The 12,961-nt window shown below is 40.3% G+C and overlaps 1 protein-coding gene across 1 annotated transcript in view; it reads left to right on the top strand.

Annotated features, from left to right (window-relative positions):
- The window catches only part of LOC148364715 (uncharacterized), a 36,953-nt gene extending 24,314 nt beyond the window's left edge, over positions 1-12,639 (top strand). Inside the window, exons 3-4 of the mRNA XM_088339111.1 lie at positions 11,289-11,509; positions 12,546-12,639. Coding sequence (XP_088195237.1) covers positions 11,289-11,509; positions 12,546-12,639 — 315 coding nt within the window. The remainder of the gene's footprint in view (positions 1-11,288; positions 11,510-12,545) is intronic.
- The last annotated feature ends 322 nt before the right edge of the window (positions 12,640-12,961 follow it).

Here is a 12,961-nt window from a genome sequence, read left to right as displayed (position 1 = left end):
GGCTTACGACTCGTTTCCGACCCCGATCACGTCTTGCTCTCCCAGTCCTGGCTTCTGACCAGTTTTCCGCCCCTGGCACTGCCATTGCTTGCTATGGAAGATCCCCTTCCGTGTTCGGATCACAATCCGAGTACGAGAGCAACTTGCTTCACGCGCGCAGCGAACACCGGGTTGTAGGCGCAGCCCTTCCTCTCTCTTTCAATAAAACTAGTGGTAAACATCACGCAAGTGGGTTGTTTCCATTCTGGTCCTGACAAAAAATCATTTGTGTAAAGGAATACACTTTATTCATTTTTATTTATTTTGAAAAACTCCTCTTCCATTACAGTGGAACCTCGGTTTTCGAACGCCTCTCAGTTCGAACAAATCGGAGTCCGACCAAAAATTTAGAGAAATTCTTGCTCCGCTGTTCGGTCAAAAAATCGGAGTCCGAACGCCGGTAATGCGTGAGTGCGTACGCTAGGGTGCTATGCTGAGCGGCGTACGGGTGTAGATCGCTCTTTGCGTGACCAACTGTTAGCGCGTGCGGACGTGCTTTGTTTTGCTTTCGCTTTTGATATGTACAAAGTGTTTTAGCCCCTAATTATGCCTCCAAAGAAAGTCAGTGCAAGCAGCAAAGTTGCTACAGGTGAAAAAAGAAAAGTAGTGCGTACAACTATTGCATTTAAGAAAGAAATAATAGCAAAATATGAAGGAGGTGTGCAAGCGCCTTCTGCTGACCACCACAAAGGTAATAAATCCTATTCATGATTCTTTTCTTTATCCTTTTTTTTTATTTTTACACGTTCATGTTAGCGTAATCTTTCGTACGGAAGATTACGATAACGCGAATGTACGATTAGCCTGGGTTAGCTTTAAATTTACGTTAAATGTTCAAGTTAATCATTCAGGGTGTTGGAACGGAGCCCAACATTGAGGGTGTTGGAACGGAGCCCCCTTTCCAATGAACCGCTCACCACTTGTTGTGGAGCCCCGGTGCTAAATGACCTGTAAACGACCTGATTTTTTTAATTTTTACACGTTCATGTTAGCGTTATCTTTCGTACGGAAGATTACGATAACGCGAACGTACGATTAGCCTGGTTTAGCTTTATGTTTACGTTAAACATTCAAGGTAAACATTCAGGGTGTTGGAACGGATTAAAACGATTTACATTATTTTTAATGAGAAAAATTATTTCGGTGATCGAACAAATCGGTTTTCCAACAGGGTTCTGGAACGGATTATGGTCGAGAACCGAGGTTCGACTGTACTTCAAAATGTATCCTGCAAAGTTCATGCAGAGTTGCCTCTGTGTTATTTACACATTATGTATATTAGAACAATGTGTGGGAACTAAACTAAGGAATAATTGTGATCAATAAAATAAATAATTTGGACCCAAAAAATCAGGCACTGTACAGTAATTTCATTATTTTAGTGTTTTTGATCTAGTGCCTGCAAGCCAAATTAAATGGTCGGGTTCGGGTCGGACCAGGTTGGTTACAATACACACCAGCCTGCGTTGGGTCAGGCTAGATTTTTTTAGAATCTATCTTACCTCTAAGTGCTGTATAAATACATTAAAAGTTAATTGAAGACAAAACACCCACATATTCCAGTCATAAAACTAAAAGATTGTGGAGGACAAAGAGGCAAGGCACAAATCATCCATGTGAGGACTTAAGGGGTCTCATCCACATTGATAGATATGGTACCATTATTTTTTAAGTTAAAGTCATGTATCCTAATAAACTCCAACTGGATTGCCATTAAAAAGGTTAACACACAATGCAACGGTTAACACCTGAACTGATTTCCTTCTAAATGATCTTAAAAAAATGAAAGTACTATTAGATTTTGATTAATTGCCAAATGCATAGCTTTAAGGTGGAAAGTGTGATTGTTACGTCAATCACAGATTTTGAAAGTGTTATTTTCACTACATAGGTTTGACAGTACATAATTGGTATGCCATACATAGATCTGACAGTGTATGCGCCAAGGATAATTGGTATTGCATGCTGTTGTTTTAACTTCACAAGTCAACCATGGGTTGTTTTGACTTAACCAGTGTACAATTCTTTTAAACATTCTTGTTTGGACTACACAAATCTGCATTGAGATTTTTATGCCACAAAAACTTTTTAATAGACTGCACCAACATCGTTTGGTAAATCCACCGAATGCTTTGGAGATGTTTTAACTAGGCAACCATGTGCTTATTGAGAGAAGGAGGACAAGCTAGTTTCCACTCCACTATTAAAATCAACATCCGGTTCACCGAAGAGAAACAATTCCGTTCAGGTTTTTATTGGAATAAAACAAATAATATTCTGGGCTTATGGGTAAAAAACAGAGCTGTGTGTCCTTTAGAAAAGAGTGAAACCTTGAGTGAATAGAAAGTTCCCCAAACCCCGTCTTTACCCCAGTCCTTAATCAAGACTCCAGTCCTCTCCCCGATAGCAAATTGCTTATTACTTGGAACAATGTTAAGACTGTATAACGACTGAATGAATGAATACATGGAGACATCAATTGAATAATTTAATAAGTATATTCATCAATTATTATGGAAATAACGATAGATAGATAGATAGATAGATAGATAGATAGATAGATAGATAGATAGATAGATAGATAGATAGATAGATAGATAGATAGATAGATAGATAGATAGATAGATAGATAGATAGATAGATAGATAGATAGATAGATAGATAGATAGATAGATAGATAGATAGATAGATAGATAGATAGATAGATAGATAGATAGATAGATAGATAGATAGATAGATAGATAGATAGATAGATACTTTATTCACCCCGTAGGGAAATTCACACTTCCAGCAGTCTCCTTTGTTGTTTATTAACAGATTAACAGGATGGCCTCGGGGTGCTTTGTTGTAGTTTAGCCACAGCGGAGTGTTGTCACACGCTAGTCCAAAAGTTCGACGTCCCTGCAGCAGATGGAAATCTTTGTGCCCAGGGATACACCACCTCGTGTTACCGAGTCCACCTCCTCTCCGCTTTCCCGCAGGCTTTCGTGTCTCTGTCTAACAGCGCTGAAGCCGGGTACCTCCGGGTGGCTCCACGTTAGCGTCCGGGATGCTAGACGTGAGCTACGTTTCCGTAAAACACAGCAAACTCCCTGTGCGCTTTGATGTTTTTCGCCAGCACAGCCAGTTCGTCGTTCTTATTTCGTAGAGAGTTCACATTTACCATTATTACAGACGGTACCGAAGACTTATAACGCCGCTAGCCGCTTAGCTAGCTCAGGGTCTCCATCCACGATAGGGCCCCCTCATCACGCCAGCATGAGAATTCATCAGGGCAAGGAGTTGATTCCTCGAATAAACGCATTTTTGTGCATTAAAACCCATGTCCATAGGATAGGGAGTAATCCAAAGTGTAGTTGCCAAACGGGACGAAAAACACCGAAGATAGAAGCAGACATTAATGGTTAAAATACATGAAATTTGTTTAAGTATGAAGAGACTATTCATACACTCATGACTAAATAATTATTATGCAGTGACACATTTTAATTTTATAACGTGAGCCAAAAATCATTTTCAGTATTATAGTTTTGCACAAGTAGGTTATTGTTACATTACAAACACCTTTGGGGTTGTTGTTTCTACAAAACAAGTCAACTATGTGGTTATATCAGAAAAACACATTTTCCTTGTGCTGTTATGTCACCAATAATTTTGGGCCGTTGTTGTGATTGTATGAGTAAGGGACCGTAACGACAGTTTGTATCGTAAGGGTTTGTGCAATATGCATTTGGTGCAAAAATAGTCAACATGCAATTACTATGCGACAAATTGTTTTCAAAGTGATTGTCTTGACTTCGTAGTGTGTGACTGTTGCGTCACACATAACGTTTGAGTTATTGTGTTGACTAAACGAGTCAACCATGCCATTATTTTGTCACACAAGGTTTTCAGAGCAATCGTGACTGCACGGGTGTGCGATTGTTATGTCATACAGAGCTTTTGAAAATTGCTGTTTTGACTACACAAGTCATCCATGTATGCAACTTTTTTTTCACTGATTGTCCTGACTGGCCAAATTTGTGACTGTTATGCCATACATAGTGTAGCTTTGGAGTAGTAGTTTTGAATGCACAAACCAAACATGTGATTTCACAATTAGTTGTCAGCGCAATTGTCGTGATATCAATATTGTGAGATTGCGTTAAGTCAAGTCACATTTATTTATATAGCCCTTAATCACAAAAAATGTCTCAAAGGACTGCACAGGATTATAATGACACAATTACCTGATCTTAAATCAACATGTGGGCAAGGAACAACTCAAAACCTCAGCGTGAGAAAAAAAAAAACCTTGAGAAGGGGCCTCAGAAGTGGTAATCCCCCTTCCAGGATGACCAGGGTGAAATAGATTTTGCATAACAGTCCACAAACATAGTAAACACTAGGTAACATGTTGAAAATTTGACCGGAAAGTGCATGACAGTAACGACGCCCCAGCCTGTAAACTAGTCCAGAAAGTCTATGACGGCCACGACGCAGCATCCCATCTCTGCCAGCTGGTCAATGCAGGCGTTGACATAAAATTACAACATTTTGTGCAGGCTTGGGAAGTAACGGAATACATGGAATGGCAAAAATGATGTTGGCAAGCTGTTTGGATTTATTTTCATTTTGTTTCTGTCGCATTTTATGTTAGCTTTGCCAGAGATCAAAGAGATCAAAGCCAGGAGAGAAAGCTTACAACGTGTTGTGAGTCATAATTTTATTCATATTGGAGATTCTTTTGTCTTTTATTAGCATATTTGGTATTGGAGTAATCCAAAAGTAATTGAAAGTAATCAAGTTAAAGTAACCCTACCCAACCCTGTTCCTAAGATCCCAAACAGATCCTTCACCAGTGAAGCTGGAAACGGATCAAGCAGGCAAGTAGTTTGCTGTGTTAGACTATCAAGGGACAAATCATTGAATCAGTTACCATGCTTATTATCCCGCAGCTAGCCTTAATCTGTCACTTATAACCTAAACCGGTATTGTGGCTTTGACTCCAGGATTGTCATTTCCGGGACTACGTTGAATGTCAAAGTCGGTCCGAAGCTCTGTTTGCCTTTGGCTTGAGAAATTCGAAATTCCAACTTCTGCAGCATTTTTATTATTAATTTGTTCTTTGGACAGAGCCAACAGAAGGTAAACTTTTTCCTTGAAAAAAATTGCTTACACATTCCTTGACTGACAGTTCTGCATGGTTGAGAGTCTATCTGGCAAATCTTGAGTCATACCACAAATCAAGAATCAAAGTAACTCTGCTGATCAAACAAAGTTGTGTGAGGCAGACCTCCTTTCTGGAGTGAATCGCGGTTAAGAAAGTCATAGTCGCCCCAACCTTCAGCTTTGCTAACAACTCGAGTTGTTGTCTGAACGTGGGTGCAAAACAGACGTTAAATGTGCCGTGTTTTTCCCCCACTTTTCAAAAGAAACCATTAGTCAAGCAAAACAAAGAGCAGCATTTGACCAGACGTTGCTGGCAGAAGCTGTAAAATCCTCTGCAACTCTCTGCCAGGTTCGTAATTGCTCTTTTTATAGTGCTAATCATTTCCTCTAAGGTGCACACTGTTGCACACTGCAATTATATGTGCGCCGTTCTGTGAGGAGAGCAATGTGGGTGGAAAGAGCGGGGGGCACAGTGTGCGTTGTGAGAAAGCCCTACTAAGGCTGTTCACGTCCGATTTGATAGGTGAGGTGGAATTGGTGACAATTTGGAACTCTATAACTAAAAACGTACAGCACATAGACTCCAGCAAGACCTTTTCCGCGCTTTTTCTTCTGCTTCTTCTTTTGTGTCTGACCTGTAGGCCCAGCCTGCAAAAGCTTTCTGGCAGATAAGGTCTCCACTGGGAAGCAGTACGCAGTGTTTACAGGTGTTCTTCTGATTCCATGAGCACCTTGAAGCTTGCCGATAGCACAATCTTGGTAGAGGGAATTCGTGGGGGAGGAAAGAAACTAAACGCTGCTTTACACCGTCTAATATAGGGAGTCCTGTTTAGACACCATTCACAGAAATCAGTATGTTTCCATGTAAAGAATACAAGGTTTTAAATCAGAATGTTGCTGAAAAGCCATGAAAACTCATACAGAAATCCAACTTTGCTGTTGTTCGGGCTGTAATTACTCCAACCATTGTCTTTTCAATTCGGATTAGTCATTAATGTCGAGTTATTCGAAATGCCGCATGCTCAATTCCTTCATTAGATATTGTTTCCTTCTTTGTTAGTGCCACAAAGAACTTTTCGGTTTCGTAGTACAGAAAACTACAATCAATGCTCACTAGCCAAACAGGCTAAGACAAGAAAGTTTGATTACATCACCCCGAGTTTACCTTACCTGCATTGGCTAAGAAGTGATTCAAAGTTCTGTTGGTATTACACAAAGGTATGCATGGACTCGCCCCCTTATATCTTTTAGATTTATTTCCCCTATATGTTTCTGCTCTGAGTCTTTGCTTGGAAAATCCTGGTCTGCTCGTCATCCCAAGAGCCAAGAAGAAATCCGCAGGTTTGAGAGTATTCTCCATTCCGGCCCCGGCGCTGTGGAATTCTCTGCTCTCTGAGATTCGATCTGCAACCTCAGTGGAACTGTTTAAATCTAGGCTTAAACCGCACTTATATTGTATAGCTTATGAATGACTTATATTTCATGTTGACGATGTTTTTGTATTGCAACATCAGATGCAGCCTTGTCATTCTGGATGTGTCGGCCCTTCTCAAGGTTACTTCATTTCCTCATGCTGAGGTTATTGACTTTTTTCTTGCCCTCAAATACCTATGTTTTAGATCGGAGAAGGGGGGTGTAATGGTAGTCCGTAGTCTGTACAGCCCTTTGAAACTTTTTATTATTAAGGGCTATACAAATAAACATGACTTGACTTGACTTGTATCTGCATTAATTGGAATACATTGGAATACATTAGAATAAATTCAATTTAATCCATCATATCAATCAATGTGTGTTGTGCTAGCTGAATAAGAAATTCCACCGTCAAATCAATGGACCAAAATTTAACATAGAAGTCTAGAAGTCTTGATTGTGCATTGAGTTTCATCGTTGGTCATCCAAAAGAACTAAATAAACAAAACAAAACCAACTTGGTCCCCCCTTTTGGAATCTGAAGAAATTAAATTTGCCCACTCAGATATCCATGTACTATTTTTACAAACAAGATGGATACCCTAGATTCACAAGACGTAAATTGATTATTTGGATTGGTCCAAATTTTTCAAAAACAACTATTGCATGCAGGAAAACATTTCCACTGTTTACCCGTCAAATTTGTGGAATAATGCATGGTGACTGGAGCAGAGAAATCTCGGACTAAAATTCAATCGAGAGACTTTTGACATATGTACTGCATACCTGTCAACCTGTATGTTTTTGCCGTACAAAGTACGTTTATCATGCATTTTAAGACGTATACGACGTACAAGAAAATCTGTACGGAAAAACACAAATTTGTCAATTATGGGTGCCACCCGGTAAACACCGACTATCACGAAACAGCAGATCAATCAAGTCTAACGAGTTCGCCGCAGAAACCTCTATCTCGGTATCGTTTTTTTTCATTGCAAACGAAGCGAGCGGTTTGATGCTACTGCGCGCATGCGTCTGCTGCCTGGGGATTTCCCATCATGCATCATTCCGAAAAAAAAAATATATATGGTGTAAGATTATTTTGTATTTTGTACGGAAAAATACGACAGTTTGTACGGGCATGGAGCCGTGGAGTTTGACAGGTATGGTAATGCATTATGGCCGTGTTGAGTTAAATCTCCAAAAGCCATCTCTCCCTTTGGCCACACTCAGAGGAGATAACAACTCACTCATTATGTCTCATCTGTTACTAGTATAACCTCATTCTGAACGATAGCATCCCCTGGGGAGGTTCTGGCCTGTCGTCCACATACGTACGCAGCATGAGTGGGAGCTATATTTATATCTTATTATTTCCCACTTCTGTACGCATTTGCGATCATCCCTCAACCTGAGATTTGCGCTGCAACTCCCAATTAACCCGACTCACCTTTCTTTTTGACCTCATCAGCATGCCATTAAGCCCGCATGGTCACAGGGGCCCCACGTTCCGTCGCCAAGATGAAGACAAAGAACCGGTGGAGGTAAATCCCTGAAAAAAAAATTGGTACAATGAGACCTCAAAATTAGATCCCCTCCCCGAGGTTGCACTGTTTGGACACAGTGCGAGAAAGAAATCCTCAAATGCAAGATGTCAGCCTATCTTGTGAGGGCCGGTGGGTCTCTGAAGGATTAACTCAACAGGCGTCTTGTGCTTTATGCCTTCACAGAAGGATGCCAGTCATGGCTGAGGCAAAAGGCAGCACAATGATAAGGTGGAAATTGGAAACGGATGTCATTCCCACAAAAGTAGTCCTCTGTATTTCTTGGCTATTGGATTTTGATGACAACAATAAGGCAACTTCATCTTTTTGATATAACCACACTGTCGGGAAACAAAAAGTGATAAAAATGCTACAGAATGTTTATTACTTTCATGTCTGCTCAGCACAATATGGTAACATATTGTAGACAACAATAACAAAAATTGCCTGTTCAGGACACGACAGTTTCACTTTGCGATCCCCACTCCTCAGCATAGATTATTGTCGTATTCTTGAGGGTCTACTGTATTGATAATACATATGCGTCAAACTGTACGGTTTTATCGTGATCTGTAAAAATTTTGGGACAAAACATTTCAGTGTGATACAATCCAAAATAAATGTGATTTTACAATTATTATTTTTTTACACTCTGAGTAAAATTCACTTCATTCGAGTAAGCGTACATTCATTTGGCCATTGTTTAAAAAAATCTCTTTTTAGTTTGAACTGTACAATATTTAGTCACTCAAGCTTTACTGGCGTCATATTATCGATACTAAACTTTGGGCTAACAACATTGATTATTGGACTGGCGCCAACTTTGCCACCACCCAAGAACAGGGTTGGGTAGGGTTACTTTAACTTGATTACTTTGGGCCGAAGAAGTGAGACAGAGATGTCAGGTGCGGGAAAAGAGGAAGTCAAAGGCGGACGAGATCGAAACCGGACAGGACGGACGGGATCGATACCAGATGAAGGACACACGAGCAGATACCGAACAGGACGGAACAGATGGGATCGATACCTGATACTGGATACAGGAGCAAGATACTGGACAGGACAGGACAGACGCGATCAATACCGGATACTGGTTAGACGAGCAAGATACCAGACTGGATGGGGCAGACGGGATCGATACCGGATACTGGATACACAAGCAGGATACTGGACAGAGATAAAATACACGTCTTGCAAGTGCAGAGGTTCGTTGACGGGCTGACAAGGAGTGAATGAGAGCACTAAGTTTAAACAGGAGAAAAGCCAATCAGGCAACGAACAGCAGCTGGCGCCAAACGAGCGGGCCCAATTGAGGGCAATGGGCAACCGTGACAGTATGTGTGATTTGGGCAAGCACGCCTGCCTGTATGCACAACTTTGAAAGGCTGATGTATGTTATCAAACGAAGAGCAGGGCAGGCGCTCAAGTCAATGGATCCACCCGAAACAAACGGTGCCAGCTAGCTTTTAGCGGCTCGTTACTTTAAAAGAAAATGTATCAATTAATTTGGAGAATTCAGAAAAGAGCAAAGAAATGGATCACCAGCGGGTGCTCCGTGGAATTCTATCGGGTTCAGGAGGCAACTCAGGTGGTGTTGGGAGAGAAGGCAATAGCAGTGCTGCAGGTGTGTCCCACTGCCACAGCTAAGCTACGTAACAACTCTCACAAGCTAACCCTGTCAAGCCTGTATCTCAAAATTGCCATTTCCATTACCAATGAAACAAATGACCGAGAGGTACAACCTGTGGGAAAAAGGACATTTGGAATGTTTGCATTTAAATCATCAGCTCACCTCGGGGCTACTCGATGCTAGCTTTCAGTTAGGCAGCCGCTCTCTGAATCGCTGTATTACACTGAAATGAAAAGGCCTCCATTTCCAGTGTGCTTTTCTACAAAGACAATAAAGACCGTTCATTCAACTGCAATTCTTTTTTGTGTTTTTAATTGTAGATCTTTTGTTGTTATTTTGTTACAGTCCTATACTCTCAGTCAGTAAGGACGTTATTTTAAGGTAAGTTTGATCCCTGGGAGCTTTTATCAAGGGGGATACTACTTCGCGGATTTTCATATTTCGCAGGGGGTTCTAGATAACCGAAAGATGACTGTAACTGTGTTTGGGGGTGTCTACTCTCCACACAGATGGTAAAATAGGAAGATGGGGCCGGGCAGACAGTATTTACTTTTGTAGTGAATCATATAAAGCATCCAGCCGGGCAACTTCACACACAATATCACTGAGTCAACATCACTTAGTGTCAGAGGGCCACAGAAACTAGTTAAGGCTCTATTTGGGTCTCTCGCTCTCTCAGCCTCAACAGGAGGGCTGTTGTGGAGCCGGCAGAATAAAAAAAGAACAAGAAGCGTCTGATCCAAATGCTCCAGCATCCAATTAGCAGTGCTCAGAAAAAATCAAAGAGGTTAAAATTGTATTACAAAAATGTTTTTGATTCCTTGCGTGTGTCAGTTTTGGTGAGAGAATATCTTTAAGATTAGAGAAATTGCACGGACAATGAAATATTACAAACTAAAAATGTATATTCATGAAAACAAAATTTAACCTGATCACAGTAAAAAAAAGGCATAAAAATACTGAAGAACCAGGGTAGGGGTAATTAAGTTATTATTTGGATTACAAATTAGAAATGTTTTTATTGTTGATAGTGACGTTGTGAACATTTTTTACAACGGGATTAGAAATAAAACTCCATGATAAACGAATAATGAAGACGGAACAAAAAGGAAAAAAAAAGGAAAAAAAGAATGTCTGGATAAAGCGGCAAAACTATTTTCAAGGGAGTACTTTGTGACTGGCCTTATTTGTAAGTGTAACAATAAAGCGATGAATAAAGTACAATTCCAAAATGAGTCAATAAATACGACATAAGAGATATTATATATATATACATATATATATATATATATATATATATATATATATATATATATATATATATATATATATATATATATATATATATATATATATATATATATGCCATGATTGCCGAAGTGAAGACACCTGTGGCAATCGTTTGGCGCGCCGGAGCACGCTCTCTGATTTGCTGACGTTCACTTCTTAAGCGGTCAGCGTCCAGACAAGGACGTCCGATCGTACTCCTGTGTTCCTGTGTGTTTCGCCAGATTACCAAGTACCAAAGACTACTCTCCTGTTTTGATTCCTGCCTCCGGTTCCGACCTGTTTCTGGCCCGCGTTTACGAGCTACTCTCCTGCCCTGGCCATCGACCTGCCCGCTAAGACGTACTGATTCTGCCTACCTGTCACGGGACTGCCGTCCGTCCGATCGCTGCGAACATTCAGCTCCCGCTAAGAGAAGTGCCCCACAATCGACGATCACTGGATCGTGGGTTCCAGCTTACATCTCTTTTCAAATAAAACTAAGAAACTAACGCAATTGGGTTCCCGTCTTCATTCCTGGTTCCTGACATATATATATATATATATATATATATATATATATATATATATATATATATATATATATATATGTAAAATAAACTGAGCTCAGCCACCAGAGCTCGCAAACAATGTACCTAGCTGATAAACCAGACAGGATGCTATTAGTGCGTATCTGCGCGAAACTTCAGTGTTAGTGTCACTGACTTTGGATACTTGGAAACTAATTGCATAACGAGGAAAATTTAACTCAGTCGCAAACTTCAGATATCAAAACAATAGTAAGACTTGCCAATCTTAAACCAGGTACCACTATAATGTCAAATGGAATATTTTTATTTTAAAGTCTTGTGTTGAAAAATCTATGTTTTCTTGCATGTAATGATTTCCACCATTCATTGCAAAAACTAAATTATATGAAAAAAACACATTGAGCCCGTTATTTCCCCTCGGAAGAATATATAAATCTGTATAATACTCTTAGATTACGTAATAAAGTCTCGAACATTTCTTGAGGGACATTTAAAAGGATAAAAAAATAATTATGGAAGCAATATTAACATCACATCCATTCAAATAAAATTGAATTATATTGTGTTAAATTAATTCAGGTTTCAGTTGATAAACCTTCAAAAGGGTCTTAACCTCTGGATGATGTGTGCAACATAAATTTGAATACGACAAGCCTTCTAATCAATTTGCATGTGAACGTCTGTAAATCAAAGGGCACATTATTAGGCCCCTTTGAAATCAGCATGCTAATATTATGCCACACATCATAATCATCTTCTCCGACGGGCCAAGCGCCCCTACTTGAGCACAAATGACCCAATCGGGTGTTTTCCGTCTGTCATCTCATTGTTTGTCTGCAATTGAAATCCCTCGCCGTCCAACTTCTGCTTCCTATTTAAAAACCACAATCAATTTACCTCTTGTAATAACGAAAGTCTTTAGATTTATATCCCGCACCTCTTTCTTTTCAGTGACAGCGCAAACAAACAGACCAAATGGTGGGGACGGTTGAAGGGTGCTCTCGATTGCCTTTCTCGGACTCAGATTTTATTCCTCATCGGGTAAACAGAAGCTGAGGTGGCTCAAGAGGAGAGAACGGGGCGCAAAAGGGGATTAAAGGAGCCAATCCGTTGGAAGTCTATCAACGGCAACCGGGGCCCTGTCTTTCCGTGCGGTAATTAACTCGGTCTATCTCCAAGCAGGCGCTTCACGGACAAACACAAGATGATGCCGACTGCGAAGAGAAGATGCATGATCCCTCGGCCCATCAAGGCTTGATGTAATATATATATCCTCATTAGGACGGCTTGGGGCTTTTCTACCTGTGATCCTGACTATTTTTCAGTGTAAAAAACCCTAACATATTATAGGCTTTGGGTTTGATATT

This window comes from Urocampus carinirostris, chromosome 6 (genome assembly GCF_059441175.1).
Source record: "Urocampus carinirostris isolate Australia breed hairy pipefish chromosome 6, RoL_Ucar_1.0, whole genome shotgun sequence".
In the NCBI taxonomy this organism is placed as follows: domain Eukaryota; kingdom Metazoa; phylum Chordata; class Actinopteri; order Syngnathiformes; family Syngnathidae; genus Urocampus; species Urocampus carinirostris.
The sequence above is the reverse complement of the archived record's forward strand: the minus strand, read 5'-3'. Positions and strand labels throughout refer to the sequence as shown.